The sequence below is a fragment of the Dermacentor variabilis genome, chromosome 6 (genome assembly GCF_050947875.1).
Source record: "Dermacentor variabilis isolate Ectoservices chromosome 6, ASM5094787v1, whole genome shotgun sequence".
Classification (NCBI taxonomy): domain Eukaryota; kingdom Metazoa; phylum Arthropoda; class Arachnida; order Ixodida; family Ixodidae; genus Dermacentor; species Dermacentor variabilis.
In genome coordinates this window covers 69500249-69521603 of record NC_134573.1, presented here as the reverse complement: position 1 = coordinate 69521603, position 21355 = coordinate 69500249, and the positions used below count along the sequence as shown (strand labels likewise).

Genomic DNA, 21355 nt, shown 5'->3' with positions numbered 1-21355 from the left:
GCTGTTGTTATTATCTTGATGCTTAGTATACGAGCACACTTGTTTGAAAAAAGTTTTCTCCAATAAACGATCATTTCGTTGAACAGCTGAGTGCACTTTTTTAAAGTAGCAATAACATTTATATTTATTTATGGAAGTAGCAGTATATCAGGTGACATGGAGTGTTTTTAAAGACCATTCGCGATAGAGTCATTTAATTGGACTGTAGGAATGCTGATGTGCAGTCAAGCCTCCATTCTAAGTCTACACTCTGTACATGCAGTCTGTATCAAATGAACGTTACATGAACACAAGTCGTGTGGTAGGAGACCATTGCTAAAAACAGCAGCACGAAACATGCCGAGAGAAAATAAATGCTAAAATTCAGGGCTAAAATTGCTGACACTTTTCACGCAAGAAACGTGTCATTCTTGTTGAGGAACCCATAAAGACAATAATGAAAATTATAGTTTGTTGGAATAAAGCCTTACATATGAAACAATATCCAAATCATTCAACGAGAGGAATAATGAAATCGCAAGCGCTCGTTTTCTTGTAAGGCCCAGCGACACAATGTAACTGACCACGCCAGGTCAAGCATCCGCAAAGGTAACATTTATGCTTAATTAAAATTAAGAAATAACAGGGTGAGGAAAATTACAGCCAGCGTAAACATAACTGACAGCAGGCGGGCATTCAATCCACACCTTTCACATTAAACATGCGGTGCGTTGGCAGTAAAACATGGCACCCATTCTCCCGTGCACTCCCGCAGCTTATTTTGTACTCACACACAAGCACCGAATCAAATGGCCGCGAGGATGGCAGCCTCATTGTAAACCACCACTCCCCTAGTAAGAAAAACGGGGTTTTCGTCTTGAGGTGCGACAACAATTATTTTCGTCTACTATCACTTTTTTACTTGATCACTTCTCTTTATCTTTATATCTAAACGACGTCGATGCACCATCACTGCTCAATCAGCTTGGTTGAGCGGTATGGGCAGTGAATGTTATGCCTATCGCTGCTGGCATTAGCTTTGTGCGCGCGCACTCCACCGGCAGATTTGCGTCGCATTTGAGCTGCTGGATGTGCACACGAGATGACGTCAGGCTAACGAAATCTAATGTTTCACTGGGCGCTGACTAAAGCCCCCTTTATTCTCGGTGGTTTCATCTCGCGCACCATCCAGGTGCGACACCTACAACTCCGCTGGAAGGGCTCCTCATCACGCGAGCGTTGTGAAGAAGAAGAATGCGTTTAATTGCGGCGATACTTCGTCCGCATCGACAGGGTGTTGTGGGGCACCTAGTAGTTGCCGGGGAGGTGTTCCTTCTTCACAGTAGCAGTTGCCGTAATAAAGGCAAAATGAGACATCCTCACAATTGTAGCAATTGCTACAAAATAAACCCATGCGGGTTCCTCGCAAGAAAAGCCGCGCGGTTGAAGAAAAGTTCATGCTGGTCCGGGACTCTAGCCCTGCACCATTGCCTTTACATTGCAGGCGCTCTTAGCACATATATATATATATATATATATACTAGAAATGAAAGGTGGCATAACGTAACCGCCCGAATTCCAGTCGAGGGCATGCAGGTATTTAGTGTTTCATACATGAGTAAACTTCAAGATATCCCATCGAGTGAAGTTTTATTCAATTAGGAGTAAGAAACGACGTACTTTGCTTCTGCTTTAACCATAACATTTTTGTAAACTTCGCAGAAAACAGCGCAGTAAAACTGAAAAGTGCAAAATCTCACCGTTACATCTATGCGAAACATACAAAGTGATATCGACGTACGCGAACCAATCAGACTCTGTGCTCTACCACCACCCCAACAGGGTCGCCGTACCGAAGCTTCTTCTCGTCGGCCATTCTGCGCTTACAAGAAAACGGAACCTTACACATGCTGAAAGAACGCTGGTGGAAAGTGCAGGATTCAAGCAGGCGCTGCCCAGAGGAAGACGGTCCGTCTCGGCCAGGTTCGGCCAGCGAGCTGGGACTGCCCAAAGTGGGCGGGGTATTCGTTGTTCTGCTCGCCGGTCTGGGCCTCGCCTGCCTCATTGCCTTCGTCGAGTTCTTCATGAAAGCGCGCTCCGCGCGCAGGTGACTGCGAAATTACAGTAGACTCGACATAATGGAGATTAAAAAAATTAAGGTAAGTCTGCACCGGAGCAAAATATTTTGGATATAGAATGATTCTGCGATATACTACAAACAAAGTGTTCGAAGCCATTTTGCTCACCTGTTCTTGGTACGCACTTGGATGAAAGAACACACTATTTAGACGCTGATATATATATATATATATATATATATATATATATATATATATATATCAGCGTCTAAATAGTGTGTTCTTTCATCCAAGTGCGTACCAAGAACAGGTGAGCAAAATGGCTTCGAACACTTTGTTTGTAGTATATATATATATATATATATATATATATATATATATATATATATATATATATATATATATATATATATATGGCTGGCATTGGAGTTTGTTAGTGACGATGCTTATATTCAACGTCCTATTGACTTTCAGTGACACTACGAGACAGTGAAGTCGAACTTCCTTATTTATGGTGTGTCTGCTGCGTTTGGCCTTGTTGAATGCGAATTCTTTTTGCCTACGAATGACCACTAACCATAACGTAGGTTTTCGTTGTTCCTCATCAGTTAAAATACTGCGTGAGGGTCGGTGTTGTTAATCGATAATAAACTTTTTGTAAAAACCGCTTGAATCAAACGCGACAGTTGCGAAAAATTGATTACTGCAAAGTTCGTTTCCTTTTTCGGCACTAGATGTCTTGACATAACATATATATTCTTCATTGAGTAATGACTCATCATCGGACTTTCAAGTTGAGAGACTTCTGAAAGGTGCCAAGTTGTTCACCGCTTACACTCGGGATAAGGTTGGATGACGCGGTGGCGGTGTGCTGGTGTTTTTCACATAAGCTTTAGTGCCGCATCCCATTCTGTACACAGCCACATAAACGTCTTTTGTATCACAATATTGTTTGGTAGGCGTGCTACTATACTTATTGCCTGTTTCACTGCTTCACCTTCTTCATAAATAGCCTTTTCTGCGTTATTCTTGATTGAGCATTTTGATTTCTTCACGGTAATAAACTTCATTGCTGGGACTTCTACTTCCCGGAAATATGATGAAATATTTAATTGGTTATATCAGAGTAGTTCAAGGATATCATTCATTTCACACATTTGGTTAACTGACCCAATTTGTTCTGATGTCAACCCGCAATTCCAACACTGTATATCTCCTCCTAACTTGAAAGCTGGAGCTTGTCCAATGAGTATCGCTTATTGCACGCTTAGTGACTATTGTGTATTAACGTCTCGCCTATATATTGCCCACCATCCAAAAAGTATATTCGTTACACACAAAAAGTCCAACGCCTCGTGAGAATAACTTTGTACCACTTGTAGAACACGTCTACATAGTTCTGCAGATACCCGCAACCTGAACGAAAGTGCATGGAAGCGAAAAATTGGGCATCCACACGAATGCAGCCAGCAAAGTAAACCAAATGAAAACAAGCTAAACTAACAAAACTTTGTGAGCATCATGCTAGAGTTCGAGGGGATATCAATTTCGCCCTTTCACACATACCTGCATTATTTTCAGCATTCTGGTTTGAGAAGATGTGTAGATCAAAATTTGCCCTCGCATAAGCTTGAAATACTAATCTCGAATCGTAGCCGAAGCATATGCAATTGGGTTCGGTGCTTTGTGACTTCAGCGGAAACAGCACACAATAACAGAATGAGAGACCGGGACGCTGGTCATTCCTCGCGTCCTTTTATTGTGAGCTGTTTCCCCTCAAGTCTTGATTGACAAACGCGTACTTCTTAGTTGCATCCAGGTCATGCAGCCAAAACCCTATATACAAACATTTTAGCACATTATCTCAAAGAACGACAACGTGCTTTTGGAAAGGCTAAAAACGGTGTCTGCATGAAGGTAGAAAACATATTTTCCTTTCCTGCGTGAGCACATGGGCATCCTGAGACATTCGAAAAAGAAAGTCGCCTGAAAAATTACGTACCAACCCCACAAGGATTTTGCGTCAACATTACTATAAAAAAATGATGCATAATAATACTTTTGGCGATCCAAACGACTCAGAACGTATCCAGCTATTCTGGACAGCAGGGTTTAGTTCACGAAAGTGCCACCACGTGGCATGTTGACCTTATACTTTTCAAACTTTCAGCGGTGAAGTAGTAATGACGCCAACGAAACAAAAATAAAAGAATTAAACGCAAATTTGGCGCACTGCACTTCTCCGCAAAGCTTGTCCCGCTGGCGCTATCAGTGTTCTTGATAAAGAGTGTTCGCTCCTCGGCTGGGAATTATTTGTGATCTTAAGAACGTTTAGGCGTGACGAGGCCAATCCAGCGCTGATTGATTCCGGGCTTTTCAGAGCCTTCCCTAAAAGCAGTCAGTTTTCTTTTATTTCCTTTATTCTGCAAGGTCGAAGGGCAAGGACAAACGACGGAAGCACTTCGCGGCATATTTAGCTCGGATTAAATCTGACTTCCGATATAACTTCCGATGTCACGTATTCAAATACATTTAGAGGCAGAAACGCGTTTCTGAGGTAATCACAGGGCCGATTTTTCTTAAATTTGTTGCATTTTAAAGAAGACGTTAAATTCTAGTGAATGTGAGAAGCAGAATTTTGAATTCGTTCTTGCTGTTTTAAAATGAATTTTCATAATTTGGTAAACTTCCAAAAAATAAGACTACGATGCTTATAAGTTCGCAGCTCTGCACCTAGAATAGGTATTGCAGTTCTCTAAGCGGCATCCATGCGAGCATCCGAAGTGGACAAATTTGTTATGTCGATTTGTATTTGACGGGAATTTGTTACCTTGTTTACCAGGGTTTTGCAAAAGTTCCTCTCATAAGTTAGTGGTATTTTTGAGAGTCATGTGTAATATATCAATTTTGTCTGCTGTAGATGTACTTTTAGGTGCAAATGACAAAGTTGTGATATCTTTTTTGATTACTGAGTTTCAGGTACTTTCGTTCAGAAAATATGCGATTTCGGCAATTTTTCTTAAAAAATTGACGACCTACATAGAAAATTTGCGACCAATTGTAACTATATTAAAATGTTTCTTTTAAATGCAACACACCTAATCAAATTTGGAGCTGTGGTTGCCGAGAAAAACGATTTCTCAATTTCCATGTATTTAAATAGGAGGCCCGAGCTAAAGCTTTCTCTGTCGCGCATCGTATTCGAGAGACGCCGCCATGGACTTTTAATTTTCACCTATCGTTTCCGTTAAAGTAACCCTATTATTTCCCAAGCAATTTTGCATTCCGCACTGATGGCTTACTGCAGCACCTGCAAATTGAGAAAAGATGTGCTTAGGTATTAAGATGGACGCATGAACAACTTAATTTTGCACCTTGGGGCAAAAGGTATGACACAGTAATTGTGTGAACTGTTTCTTTCTCGTCGTCCTTTCGTATGTTGTGGCCGAAACTGCTCACAATGTCACGTCACATTTACTGGTGCGCCGAGCCGTGTACACTTTTGTGCCTGACATATACAGTAGTCGTCAAAGCACTGCACTGTCACGGTTATTCATGTGTGTGAAATATCACCGCTATTTAAGAGTATTTTGCCATAGTTCATGCACTATTTGTTTGTTCTCCATAACGTCTACCATGTTTCCGTTCTAACTTTGCAATATAGCCGCAATGTAGACTAGCAGGTATTGAACGCAAAAAAGGCTGCCCAGTACTCAAAGGCCTCGTGCACAACTCCTCACAATTATTGCATTCAAGGGTTGTGGGACTGTAAAGGACATCATTAAGAAATGTTGGCAGTTCGAGAAAGGTAACAGTCGGCACGTGAGACAATTTGTTCGCATCTTCATCGTGCGAAAAACGGTATCAGCCTTCGAAGAATGACACCGTAGATGCATTGTCATTAATCTAATGTATTCCACGTCTCAAATTTCAGACTAATGCCCCACCCTGTATGGACTCACCCTGTAATAATTTTTTTTGTAATATTTGGGGTTTTACGTGCCAAAACCACTTTCTGATTATGAGGCACGCCGTAGTGGAGGACTCCGGAAATTTTGACCACCTGGGGTTCTTTAACGTGCACCTAAATCTAAGCACACGGGTGTTTTTCGCATTTCGCCCCCATCGAAATGCGGCCGCCGTGGCCGGGATTCGATCCCGCGACCTCGTGCACAGCAGCCCAACACCATAGCCACTGAGCAACCACGGCGGGTTCAACCTGTAAGACTGACGACTAAGCATCTCGCTCATATGCTTTGTCATTCGGTAGTTGCCGGGCGCTGGCGTCAGCAATATCACCTACTGGGCCTATCTTCAACACGTTGCGTCACTTTCGCCTCATTTCGTACCATCGAGTTTCAGCTGAAGTCTTTCAACCGCCAATTTATTTACCCATAAATTTGGTCTCCCTGACAGCATATGTTATTGTTTTTTTTATCGTTAAGTTATCTTTATGGTTATTCCAGTGCTGCCCTGGGATTTTGACCTGTTTAACCTTTCCCAAGATTCCTACACTTTTGTCGGCCTCAGTCCATATTTGGGGGGATTTTTGATAGGCGTTTAAACCATTGCACAGTTCCCTCACCATGCTGCTCAAAAAGTCACTTTATTTTCCTGAGGCAGTCTGCAAGCTTCTGCCTTCTTGCCGTTCATCAACTTCCTAAATTCAGTACCGATTGTAACCCATTTTGACAACTACATTCCCATGGAAGTCGGCGATCGAGCGACGGTCATTGGATTGAAGCCAAATGAAATTTACCGCGGACACGACAGCCGATTTTTCTCTCTTGGAATATAACTATTCCATTACTGAGCACGTTAAGCCTATAATTTCACAACCTAGAAAATTATGTGAGTCCCACGCACTGTGCGAATCGATGTAAGCGATGTAGCGGTGCTGGCCACTGTGAAGGTTTCATTCCTTAAGCGCTTGGTGCAATACGAGAGCAGTGAGTTGATGCTAAGTGTTACCTAGCGTCTACCACTGCTGCTTGTCTGCGTAGTTCAGAAAACATACGGGGAGACGTCTTTGCTTGAGGCGTTGTTGTGCGCCGTTCTTTATAACCTATGTGAAGGTTGAGCATTGTCATTACCTCGCATGGCAATTTGCATCGCGCCAAAAGTGTTGGCAGAATTATCGGGCTTTAGGTGCCAAAACCACAATCCAATAATGAGGCACGCCGAGGTGGAGGACTCCGGAAATTTGGACCACCTGAGATTGTTTAACGTACACCGAAATCTACCTACACGGAAGTTTTCGCATTTCGCCCCCAACGAAACGCAGCCGCCATGGCCTGGACTCGATTCCGCGACTTCGTGCTAACGACAGTGTTTAGGCATCGCGTTCCTCTTTTGCGTGGTTGTGAACCGGAGTAAAGGGCAGGAGAGTGACACGCCTTCCAGAAATGAAACAGTCGGAGCAAGCCTTTGTTCGACGGTTAGACGTATGTCAAGGGCCCACGATACGAACTACCTTTAAGTCGGTATCACCTTGCAAAGTGAGAACTCAGATGCAGGCTTTTCGATCGGATATACTTTTAATTATCATAAAGACATTTTTATTCAAAGTTCCTTCCGTGCTATGAGGTGCCTAAAATGCTAATATGCCCAATATGCCTAAAATGCCTAATAGGCATTTAAATGTTCTTTATTCTTGAGACCTCCTGCTAATAAAAGTTTGCTGTCTTCTACGACCTCGTAAATTAAGAAGTACGTTATGAACATTAAATTATTGCTTTAGATGTGTAAACGCACACGCAAGAAAAGACCTATTCCATTTGCCAGTAGCACTTCTATGCTGTCACGTTGTAGTGATGTGAAGAACAAGGCAGTTCCTAATGAGGAAGTCACGAATCTAACTCATTATAAGGCGAACTTGCATAATAAAAGGAAGTAAAACCCGAAGCGCAACGTTGGCGGCGCGCAAAGTAGTGCTTCCTCTGAATCTGATCTGCAGATCAAGAGACCGGTTGATTAGATTGGAATGCTTAGTCATTGCAGCGCAGCCTCGTAGCTCAAATGTGATCGAGAATTTACGCCAGTATTCACTTCACGCGCACAATCTGGGTAGATAACGTTCTATCGCTACTGAACCCGTGACGATATACTCAATGCACGCAGGCGCGTCTTGAGCTAGCCCATATCTTTGGAACAGTGGTTAGGCCCTAAAGAAAGCTCACCGAAAAAATGAAAAAAAAAATGTAAAGTTGCTTTAATTACTACCTGAAGCATTGTGCTCGTGGTAAAAAGAGCCCCGAAGACTGCACAGCGGCGCGAAGATACCCAAATTTCAACAGCTAAACTCCTTCCAATTACTGGTATTTATCAAAACAGAAATCCGTGTGTCAATGTAGCCCTGTAGTTAACGAGCCAGTTTCACCTCGGACACTGTGTCGGAGCTATTATTTCACGTGACCGTACATATGTCAGATATAATTATCACAAAATCACAGTATTTTCGTCTTTAGGGTGTAACATTAGACAGCCAAAATGTATGCAACAAAAGCCTCATCCTAATACTTCAGTAGTTTTCGTTCTAACGTACACGACCGTGCTGCTCCATATGTTACAAAGTACTGAATATGCATCCAATGGCTTCCCCAGGGTAGCTCTTTTTATTCCTAAGGACGCGAGGAAATTGAGCCTGATGCCAGTAACGCTCAGAAACCTTATCGGTACGCGCACAATGTTCTCGCACACCTTATGTGATATACCATGGCACGGAGGTGCTTCTTGTATAATTTAGGAGAATCGATTGTAAAGGGAGGAGTGCACGCTTGGACACATTCGTTTAAGTTCACGAACTTGATTGGCGCCTAGAAAACCTGTCCAAGCTTTCATATCTGCTTTCAAGAAGCCTACTGCACCATGAATATGCAGGTTGCCTTTAACTGCCCCCCCCCCCCAAAAAAAAAACTCTCAAAACCAATACAAATATTGGTGACATTATCTTATCATTGGATTGTTCAAACTGGTAACCGCTTGATGCGGAGTAAGTTGAGAAGTGTGCGTAAACAACGAAGGTACGTTAGTCAGCTTTACAATAATTGATTTTAAGTAGCCTCGTCATCATCTAGCCGAGCGAAGCAATTTTGATTAAACATGCTTCTGTAAGAGCTAGTCGAACAAATATGTTGCCATTAAACGCTCTCTTAAAGCCCAAGTGACGCAGAAAAAGCACGTCTGGAAGGTCAGCCTGACCGCACTTAGCCTTTTGTGATAATGCAACCATTAGTTGGGCTCCGTGAGCATATTCCTTGTGGACAGTCCGCTTTCCATTTTTATTCACATTGTTATTTTGAAGGCAAGCAGCTTAAACTGGCAACGTGTGCAGTGAACGTGTGCCAGCGAATGTGTGCTTAGTCGCAGAAGCGATCAATAAAGCAATGATAGTGCAGATCTGGAGCGTCGCTGGCATCAAGGAAATGCGGTGCCGCCGAGGCAAGGAGGAAAACGAAAGTGAACAGCTGGGTAGCTGCTCACGCAGCCTTGTTTATGGTGACGGTGCCATCGTAACCAAGTCTGGGGCGTCGTTATTGACGGCTGAGTAGCTTCCTTTTTCGGTGATTTCGCTTTCAGAAAGAAATAATGCTATGAATGCAGTGTCATTTGTCTTTATCTCGTAGATTTAAACATGGATTAGATAAACTCTATAACCCATGCGCCCCCGAGAGTAGGCGTAAGCAGCGAAATGCTCGCTCGCTTATGCGCGCGCACGCACGCACGCACAGACACACACGCGCGCACGCACACACCCACACACACACACGCGCACACACACACACACGAGCGCGCACGCACACACACACACGCGCGCTCAGGCACGCACGCACACACACACACACACACATACACAGAGAGAGAGAAACGAGCGTATGTGCTCGTAAGCGCGTACACGCACTCATACGTATGCACATTTAAATACGGAGACAGAGATGCGCGGTCATGAGCAAATGCAAGTACATATGCATACACGCTCAAGGCTCGCACACACATATGCACTCCCTCTCCTTCTCTGCTGCCTTACAAAAGCATGCTCGTGCAAACAGACAGAATGACACTCCCTCTGCTATCGCCATTCAAACTGCGGCTGTAATAAATCACTTTACGGTTTAAATTTGGCACTTCTACAAGTCAATGTGCCCTTTACCGGGGGATTGAAAACCATGTGCTTTCCATAGCCTTCCATTGTTGACTCTTTAGCTGCCCTGGGAACAAAACTCTAGCTTTCCCCAGTATGATCAGTGCATTTCTATTGTATGGATTGTCTTCTAGAACATGTCTGTCACCTGCCTTTTTCAATAATCGACCTGCACTACCCCGGAGTTCAGGAAGCTTCGCAGCAAATAGTGTCCATGCGCTGCACCCATGATAACTTTGGGGTCATATGAACGACAAGGTATTACAGGAAGTGCCAGTGTTTACGGCAACAAGAGAGTAGGTATGGTGGAGGATGTAACATTTGCTAGCAATAGGGATTAGTTTACATCTTGATAAGTTAAGGGTCATTGCACACTCATGCGACTGTGTTCAAGTTATCTGGCAGAGTGGTGTAATCTTCAGGCTTCATGTTGGCGAAGTGTACTACGCAATCGTCTGCAAAAATAAATATTGTATTTTTGTCATTAGTAGCGAAGTCATTTATGGAGACTAGGAAAAGTAGTGGCGATAAACTGGGAAGCTGATAAGCTGGATAAGCTGTTTAACTCCCGATGTCACATTAGTGAGGGATGATTGGTGGGTATTGACTGAGGTGAATAGCATAGACCTTTAACGATGTCCTGAACCCACTTTAATATGCTAGAAGGTAAGCCGATGTTTAGCGTATCATGCGGAACGCGATCAAATGCCTCTGCGAAATCTAAGCAGGTATTGCCTATTTGAAAATTGTTATCCGTGGAAAGTAACAAGTTCCGGATCAACACAGCGGGTTGTGTTTTGGAAGCATAAAATTTTTCAAATCCATGTTAGTAGGAGAAAAAGTGTATTTTATTCCTAAGTGGTTCGTGTCCTTAGAGGCTATTATTATCGCATACCATTAATTTATTATTCTACGAGCTATAACTCTGCTAAACAACATATTAAAAATCCTAAACAAGTTGAATTTTGATCTTAAGAAAGCTCATAATGAATATTAGAATATGTCTATGTTGCTTATGATGATTCCAAACGTTTGTAACTCAGTACTATCGCTTATTGGTCAACAACAGAATATCATCCCTCTTACATTAATTACTGATGATGTCGAATACAGCAAATAGACTTCGTTGGATAAATTTAATTCAACATTTCTTTATCTGCTGGTGCATATTCGTCTTCCAGCACTGAACTAGATGTAGGGAAATGTATATTCACTATCAGTACGAATTCTATATTTATGTCTCCCTTGTAGTTAATTAGAGATAATGCCTTTTCTGAAGAAGTTATTAAAATGCTGCTCCCGGTAATGACGACACTAAAGCCCCTCCAATTATTTTCGCTGATAACCTGTTATCAGCACCTTTACAACACATTTGCAGTAGAGCAATAACAGAGGCATTTTTCCAGTTAATATGAAAAAAGCGGTCGTGCATAAAGGTAATCCTATCAATGATCTCATCAATTATTGATCAATATTAGTGCCGCCCTTATCCTCAAAGCTTTAGAGCACGTAATAAAGGCAACGCTACAGGTTTCTTGACGAGCATGACTGCCTTGTTATTGAACAATTCTGCTTTACGAAAAAAAGAAATGTACTGAAACCGGTTTATTTAATATTATAGAAGAAATAGCTAGGAATATAAACAAAAATGAGTTCACATAGGAATTTTTTTAAAGTTTCGAAAAGCATTCGACAAGGTTAACCATGATATATTTCAAAATTACTACATTATAGTATTCGAGTAGTAGCTCTACAGTTAATACGCAGTTGCTTACGTAGACAGGCTGCAGTATACGTCTCTTCACAGATATGAATCTCAGCTACAGCCATTGACTTTCGTTGTGCCACAAGGTTCTATTCTCGGTCCACTATTTTTTAATATGTTATCAGATATATAATTTTATTTGCGGGTTTATGTTCTTGTGATAGGTTATGGCTGTTGCGTTATCGCATGATCCTGTGAGATAATTTAAGATGCCTGTTTGCGATATTACTTCTGCATTTCAACTATTTTTATCATGTCCTTGTATCAAAGTTCATTGTTTTAATATTATTTTTCAGTGCTTCTCAGCAAATGTATGAGTGCAGGGACGTAGTCGGGCAGAATTTATCTGCCATTGGTCTTTTCAACCCAAGCAATGTATGTCTGAAGAAATTGAAAGTGCATTAGCAAATGAATAAACTGCTATTTATAACTTGACTAGACTTATCATGAATTAAAGTCTTTTAGTAGATCACTCTGGTTTAACCGTTGTTGAAAGTAGGCATTCTGTCGCGACCAACACCTCCAGCCTGGAGGAACAGCACCTCCAGGCTCCATTCCCTGTCCAAGTGTTTTTCATATGTATGTATGAGTTACCTCTGCAAAGATCATCACTCATTCATCTAATTTAAGACAACTGCATCTCGCATGGTCGGATTTTTAGTAGTGAATATCGGTAATAGCACAACTCGACCCTCAAGTGATAAAAAATGGTGTTTATGTTGCCTAATGAAACTAAATATTTAAAGCGATAATTGATGCTTGTATCACGCAAATGGTTTCACGTGACGTTTCAGCACTCACTTCATTCATGATGCGCATCAGTTGTTGAATCATACAGAAACCATGGGTGCGAGTGCTAAACAGCACGAAATAAAGATGGGCATGGAGCCCAGCTTGATTTCTGGATTCAAAGCATTCAAGGCATCTTAATTCAAGCATTCAGCCGATGCTTCGAAATCCCTTGGCTACATTTGAAAACCATTATTTGTGTCCCCTCCATCAGTCCGCAGTCTCGCGTATAGAACCTCCGCTATCCTTTAGCCCAAGTACCTAACGTTCAACAGAAATCCCCATCACGTTTTCGCAGTTATCGCCCATGAATCCATTAAGAATGGCGGTGCCAGATTCATCACGTCACATGACGAGAGGAACTACACTGTAAGTTACAGTAAAACCACCTCTTTAACGCTCAGCTCTCAGAACACAACACACCCAACTTTGTTTATCTCATAAATTGTACAAAAACATTCCTCACCTGCATCCTTTAATACTCATTGCATACATTCGAGACCAGATCACGTCGTGTTTTCAACTTAATGAGCGCTCGACGTCTTTATGGTAATACATACACGTTTAGCAAATATCTTCTTCCTAATGTCGGCGAAACTTGGAACAGCCTACCAGGACCAATTGTCTTTGAGCGCGAGGCTGAAAAAAAAAAAGATTCCGGAGCGGCTGACTGTATACTTCTATCACTGTATAGTACACGGCTACCTATGGATTACGTAGTCGCTTAACCCACAAAAACGCTCTGCACTTGCACTTTATCTCTATTAGAGAGCATAGATAGCTGATGTCCGCTTACAGTTCAACGATTTTGCTCTGCTAATGTAAGTGGTAGACTAACCTAAATATTGACGCTAGTTTACAGCTAAATTGATGTCTTGGCTTAGCAGTGACATCACGATCAACTGTAAACATTTTATATACATTCCGGTTTTATCCTGAAACCCATGACACAAATTCCTATTTCTACGGGGAAAACAGTCGTTTTATAGACGCGAAATTGCGTTACGTCAGGTAAAAAAAAATCGATCCTTATTAGCTAGCGCGTCTAGGCCAAGTTTGTTTGAGCTAGAGAACGTTCATATAAGCCTTTTACTCGTATGTTGTTGCTGATTATAGGTGTTTTATTATTTTGTTGAATTTTCCTTCTTTGCGTTCACTGTTTATAAGCTTACGCTTGTGTTCATGCTACTACTACGAAAAAATACTGTTGAAATCCTGTTGTCTTACCATATGCTTGGTTATTGCTGCATATTTCTAACTGTACTTCTTTTTCGTAAGAAAAGAATTACTGGCCTTTGTTTTTGCTAATCTCCCCGTTTATGTAATGTACTTAGGTTATGGCCCTTAAAAAGGGAACCGCCGTGCTTACTCAGTGGCTATGGTGTTGGGCTGCTGAGCACGAGGTCGCGGGATCGACTCCCGGCCACGGCGGCCGCATTTCGATGGGGGCGAAATGCGAAAACACCCGTGTACTTCGATTTAGGTGCACGTTAAGGAACCCCAGGTGGTCCAAATTTCCGGAGTCCTCTACTACGTCGTGCCTCATAATCAGAAAGTGGTTCTGGCACGTCAAATGCCATAATTTTTAAAGGGGGAAGTAAACAATTAATAAGCAATCATAATGATGACAATGAAAGCAGGAGATGCGAATTTAAAATATGGCTGAAGAAGAACATGTTAGCCTTGTTGGTAGTTGGTGTAAGACATGGGCAATTTTTTTTATTGCTTGCATATGAAATAAATCAATTGGAACATTTGTCATCGTTGTGGTTTACTTTCATGATTGTGGTTTGTTTGCGATCTTTAAGCGGAAATGAATTGCACATAATACAGCGGTCCAATAAAATGAGCCTGCGCTACAGTTCGAAATTCATGGTACTCCGTTTTTCAGTGGCTTTCCCAACCCCACCACCATGAACATGAGGATAAGCAGAGTGAGCTATACGCAGATTAATTACAAGGTTTACACAGATATTGTATTCAGCGTGCACTACACGATATCAGAGAGCACCAAGCTTAAGCTTTAAGTCTATGTTACTATTTATTTATTTATTTCCTTGCTGCACAGCGTTATCTGACGAAGGATATAAATTTTATCTCAGATGAAACTGTGCAAACGTTAGCTGGCGTCTGATAACGAACTATGTCTATTGAACTCAAAGTGTACATAAATACGAGCTGCTAAAATATGTCGATGTTTCTAAATATGACAGCGCTAGAACGTACACGAATCAATGCAATTCTCTTTCTTTTACGTATACAGGAACAGCTTGCGAAGAAGAATGATCCTGGGACGGGGGCACTTCTGGCTTCATGAAGACAGGCGCATCGCTTTAGAAGCACCGAATATGGCGAAGACGACGTTGCTGCCTTAAGACATATTCTGGATTATGATTCAAAATAGAGACATGCAAAACAAGCAATTTTCATTTGCTCTGGTTTACATCATAATAAAAAAACTAAAATGAACACTTCATGCTGCGAGGAATTTTTTGTAGAGACCCGGAATGAGTTTTGAAAGTACAGGTTAATTACGTTCCACGAACAACTTAGGTCTGCTGGTAAGATGTGTTTTTGCAGCAGAAATTTACGGAGCAGTTTTCATTTCGGGTGTTCACCAGAGTTACACGATTACAAAGGTCATCGCATTAACAAGTTTGGGGCATGCTGTGCTTTGGTCGCGTTACAGCGCTTCGACATATGCGTGCTGCCATATTGGAAAACGTGACAGCGCTGGCCGGCAGCACCACCTCGCCTACCCTTACTTATAGCAGACGACGTGCTGAGAAATTAAGAAAAATCGCTGTTTTCAATTTTAGGGTCAATTAAATATTCGCAAGGGGTGGAATGTTTCCGACCAAAAACGCGAAATAAACATATGTGCTGGCGACGATTTGCGGACGTTCTTATATTAGTACAATGGCGGTAAGTGAATACTTTCCGCAACATGTGATAAAGCAACTCCCCAATGCGCATATGCATTTCCTCAAATTTTGGAACTTCATTGCACCTGTGTAGTGTGCAATCGGTCGTTATAGTGATCGTGCGCCAGCAATTTGGAGATAATACAGCTTTCAGTGCTTCTATGTTGCTTTCATTGCGTCTCGCAACAATCGACTCTTCGAACATGTGTGAGAGACCGATTAAACTCGGCAGAGAAGTCTCCGCTGGACCTTCTTACATCGCACCGGCAGACTGCACTAACGAGTTGCATGAGTAAAGTCACGGAGAGTATGTTGATGATACGTACAGACTGGTACCTCGAGTACTATAATATCTACTTTGGTGCTAAGGCTGGTTTTCGACGTGAGTGGTCTTGAATTGACAACGTCATTGATCTTGTGGCCTCCGTACAGCAATAAAATCGATCAGGAGTCTCTTTGTTGCACTCTTCTTACATGTCTGAGGTGCTTACGACAATCTAACTACCGAAGCCATTCTCCAGGTTCTTGAGGCTGCAGAACTTCCAAGCCACTTCATTAGATGAATTGAATCTGTGTGATGAATCTGTGCGTCTTCTTATTGATTTTATTTGCTTATTGATACTGCAATCCCAGGAAGGGATTTTTGCAGGGTGGGCGTACAGATACAAGCGCGGATAAAATATTTACAAAAGAAAGGCAGAAAAACAACAAAGGCCGCAAATGATTAGGACACAAATAAAATAGATCAGCATTGGAGACAAGAAAGTTCAGTGATGGCTGTGCAACATAGAAGTAGACATAGCAGTACAGTAAGGTTTATGGCATATCTTAATTATCCAAGAACACATAGAATATTGATTGCGTGAATACATTAATACAAAATGTAAGGGGCATAAAGTTGATAACAATAAGAAATTAGTATTTATATGGACAGCAGAGAATGAATGCAACAGAATATAGCTGTTGATGGACACTGAGTCTTCTGGTAAATAACGTTAGAGATTGCAGTAGTACTTGATCGTTAGTTAGCCGATTCCATTCTCTTAATATTCTTGGAAATAATGAATATTTAAAGCAATTCTTACGATGACGAAAAGGGGTGATTGTGAGATTATGACGTTGTCTTGTTGTGTAACCTGAAGAGAAGGATATTAGTCCGCCAATAATAATCTTAAAATGACCTTTGATTAATTGATATAAGAACTTAAGTCGGGCGACGCCAGTTCTTCCGGATACAGATGACAAACCAGCCCTATTGAACAGATCACTTACTGATGTTCGTCCATTGTTGTAAACAAAACGAACTGCTTTCTTTTGTACTTTTTCCAAATTTGTTAGTGTGCGTTTTAGTAAACGGATCCCACATTATCGCCGCAGAATCTAATATTAGAAGGACAACCGATTTGTAAGCTGGGAGCTGGACTTTGGGTGTGGAGAGTTTTAGTGCTCACCTAAGAACAAGAAGTTTACGGTTAGCATGTCAACACCTGGTGAATGTGTTTAGTCCAGTCAAGGTAATTAGTTATCCATAGTTCTAGATGTTTGTAGCTTGTAACTTCGGAGAGGATATTGTCAGCAAAAGAATATTGGAATATGAGGGGATTTTTCTTTCGAGTTATTCTGATGTAAACGGTTTTTGAAAATTTATCGGCTTCTTCAAGACATGACACCATTCAGTAATGTTTGGAAGGCTTTGTTCAGTGTTGTTTGATCCGAAATAGTTTTTATTTCTGAGTAGAGCACGCAATCATCCGCGTACAACTTAATATCAACTGGAATGTCTTTTACGATGTCGTTTATATAAATGATGAATAGAAGGGGCCCAAGCACCGAACCCTGAGGGACGCGAGAGTCAACAGAAACAGACTGAGATGAATGATCCCGAAAAGTGACATATTTTTGATGGTTACTCAAGTACGTCGACATCCAATTAGTAATCTTGTCATTTTTTATTGTGCTCTTATTTTTGGAAAGCTGCTTTTTATAAGAAACCTTATCAAATACTTTTGCAAAATCTATAAAAATGGCCTCTCTTTGGTTTCCGTTATTATTACAGTTAGCAAAGTCATGTACAGTTACGACTAACTGAGTGCAAGTAGAATAACCTTTACAGAATCCGTTTTGAAGTATTTTAATAAAATCACGTTTTTCAAGAAAATCGAAGATGTGCGTATGTATTATGTGCTTCATAATTTTGCAAATTGTCGATGTTAGTCAGATTAGCCTATAATTATTGCTGCACTTTTTCTTACTGTTTGTATGAACTGATTGAGCTCTGGCAGTCCACCAGTCGTTCGGAACCTGTCCTTCATTTAGAGATCTTGAAAATAATATAAACAAGTATTGACTACCCATTCTGCATGCCTAGTTAGGAATGCATTTGGTAAGTTATCAGGTCGGGGGACTTATTGCTATCGAGACTTAAAAGCATTTCACTAATACCTTGCTCCCTGATGACAAGATCAGGCATCGGAGGTAAACATGTTTCTATAGGGGGCAGTATGCCATTATCATTAGGAAAAACAGATTTGAAGTATTCGTTAAAAGTAGATGATATTTCTTTTTCGATATGAATTAGAGTGCCGTTGACTTCAATCGCCTGAAAATCTCTGGGTATTGGAGAGATCGTGCGCCAGAATTTCTCTGGTGAACTAGAAATAAAGTTAGGCAACAAGTTGCCAAAATAATTTGCTTTATCGAGTGCTATCTAACTTTTATATTGAACGGTAAAGACGGCAATTTTTTCTTGCAAGGACCTAGCAAGGTTAACTGCTTCCTTTTTAGTTTTCAATAGTTTTAATTTTCAGCGCATTTGTACTGAAGTACGAGAAATCCAGGGATTCTCACGTTTTACCTGTTCAATAGTGCTTGGCACAAAATGGTCACTACACATCAATACGAGATCCTTGAACGAAATGCAACGGTGGCAAGAGGTAGAGCATTCGCCTCGCGTGCAAGAGGAGTGTAGTTCGAGTCCCGGTCCGTGCAATTTTCCACCAGATTAAAAAAAAGAAACTAAAATTGCATAAAATAAGGCCTGGAGTGCGGCCAGATCCCCGTGACCACAACCGGTAGCGCACTCCCTCACCAGAGCAGGAATGGCCCTCCGGTGCAGTACTTGGCCACAACCTCGTGTATGATTACAACAATCAAACCCTGGCCCTCAGTACCCAGCAGCTGCGAAGCAAGTGACCACGGCGGCGGCCAGTCCTTTGACGCAACAGAAGGTGCAAAGAATCCCTCGATCCGGATAGGCCGTCATTGGAATCTGAACCTGGCGACGTTTAACCCTAGAACGTTACCTAGTGAGGCGAGTCTAGCGGTGCTATTGGAGGAATTAGAGAGCAGTAAATGGCATATAATAGGGCTCAGTGAAGTTAGGAGGCCAAAAAAAGCATATACAGTGCTAAAAAGCGGGCACGTCCTGTGCTACCGGGGCTTAGCGGAGTGGCGAGAACTAGGATTCGGATTCCTGATTAATAAGAATATCGCTGGTAACACAGAGAAATTACATAGCATTAACGAGAGGGCGGCAGGTCTTGTTGTGAAACTTAATAAGAGGTACACAATGAAGGTAGTACAGGTCTACGCCCCTACATCTAGTCATGATGACCAGGAAGTCGAAAGCTTCTATGATGACGTGGAATCGGCGATGGGTAAAGTCAAAATAAAATACACTATACTGATGGGCGACTTCAATGCCAAGGTAGGCAAGAAGCAGGCTGGAGACAAGTCAGTGGGGCAATATGGCATAGGCACTAGAGTTTGCAGGACAGAATGATATGCGGATAATTCATACTTTCTTCCGCAAGCGGGATATCCGAAAGAGGACGTGTAGGAGCCCGAACGGCGAGACTAGAATTGAAATAGACCTTATACTCTCCGCTAACCCTGGCATCAAACAAGATGTGGACGTGCTCGGCAACGTGCGCTGCAGTCACCATAGGATGGTACGAGCTCGAATTAGCCTAAACCTGAGGAAGAAACGGAGGAATCTGGTACATAAGAAGCCGATCAATGAGTTAGCGGTAAGAGGGAAAATAGAGGAATTCTGGATCAAGCTACAGAACAGGTATTCGGCTTTAACTCAGGAAGAGGACCTTAGTGTTGAAGCAATGAACCACAATCTTGTCGGCATGATTAAGGAGGGTGCAATAGAAGTCGATGGTAACTCCGTTAGACAGGATACCAGCAAGCTATCGCAGGAGCCGAAAGATCTGATCAAGAAACGCCAATGTATGAAAGCCTCTAACCCTACGGCTAGAACAGAACTGTCAGAACTTTCAAAGTTAATCAACAAACGTAAGACAGCTGACATAAGGAAGTATAATATGGATAGAATTGAGCATGTTCTCAGGGACGGAGGAAGCCTAAAAATAGTGAAAAAGAAACTAGGACTTGGCAAGAATCAGATGTATGCGTTAAGAGACAAAGCCGGCAATATCATTACTAATATGGATGAGATATTTCATGTGGCTGAGGAGTTCTATAGAGATTTATACAGTACCAGTGGCACCCACGACTATTATGGAAGAGAGAATAGTCTAGAGGAATTCCAAATCCCACAAGTAACGTCGGAAGAAGTAAAAAAAGCCTTGGGAGCTATGCAAAGGGGGAAGGCAGGTGGGGAAGGTCAGGTAACAGCAGATTTGTTGAAGGATGGTGGGCAGATTGTTCTAGAGAAACTGGCCACCCTGGATATGCAATGCCTCATGACCTCGAGCGTACCGGAATCTTGGATGAAGGCTAACATAATCCTAATCCATAAGAAAGGGGACGCGAAAGACTTGAAAAGACATAGACCGATCAGCTTACTGTCCGTTGCCTACAAACTATTTACTGAGGCAATCGCAAATGGAATCAGGAACACCTTAGACTTCTGTCAACCAAAGGACCAGGCAGGATTCCGTAAAGGCTACTCAACAATAGACCATATTCACACTATCAATCAAGTGATAGAGAAATGTGCAGAATATAACCAACCCTTATATATAGCTTTCATTGATTACGAGACAGCGTTTAATTCTATCGAAACCTCAGCAGTCATGGAGGCATTACGGAATCAGGATGTAGACGAGCCGTATGTAAAAATACTGAAAGATATCTACAGCGGCTCCACAGCCACCTAGTCCTCCACAAAGAAAGCAACAAAATACCGATAAAGAAATGCGTGAGGCCGGGTAATACGATATCTCCAATGCTATTCACAGCGTGTTTACAGGAGGTATTCATAGACTTGGATTAGCAAGAATTTGGGATAAGAGTTAATGGAGAATGCCTTAGTAACTTACGTTTCGCTGATGATATTGCCTTGCTTAGTAACTGAGGGGACCAATTGCAATGCATGCTCACTGAACTGGAGGGGCGAAGCAGAAGAGTGGGTTTAAAAATTAATCTGCAGAAAGCTAAAGTATTGTTTAACAGTCTCGGAAGAGAACAGCAATTTACCATAGGTAGCGAGGCACTGGAAGTAGTAAGGGAATACATCTACTTAAGGCAGGTAGTGAAAGCGGATCCGGATCATAAGACGGAAACAATCAGAAAAATAAGAATGGGCTGGGGTGCGTTTGGCAGGCATTCTGAGATCATGAACAGTAGGTTGCCATTATCCCTCAATAGAAAAGTGTGTAATAGCTGTGTCTTACCAGTACTCACCTACGGGGCGGAAACCTGGAGGCTT

The 21355-nt window shown here is 41.9% G+C and overlaps 1 protein-coding gene across 2 annotated transcripts in view; it reads left to right on the top strand.

Moving 5' to 3' along the window:
* The window catches only part of LOC142584844 (glutamate receptor ionotropic, kainate 2-like), a 240089-nt gene extending 224869 nt beyond the window's left edge, over positions 1-15220 (top strand). For both annotated transcript variants that reach the window (XM_075695144.1, XM_075695145.1), the window contains exons 15-16: positions 1822-2138; positions 15015-15220. In XM_075695144.1, coding sequence (XP_075551259.1) covers positions 1822-2090 — 269 coding nt within the window. In that variant the 3' untranslated portion in view covers positions 2091-2138; positions 15015-15220. The remainder of the gene's footprint in view (positions 1-1821; positions 2139-15014) is intronic.
* The last annotated feature ends 6135 nt before the right edge of the window (positions 15221-21355 follow it).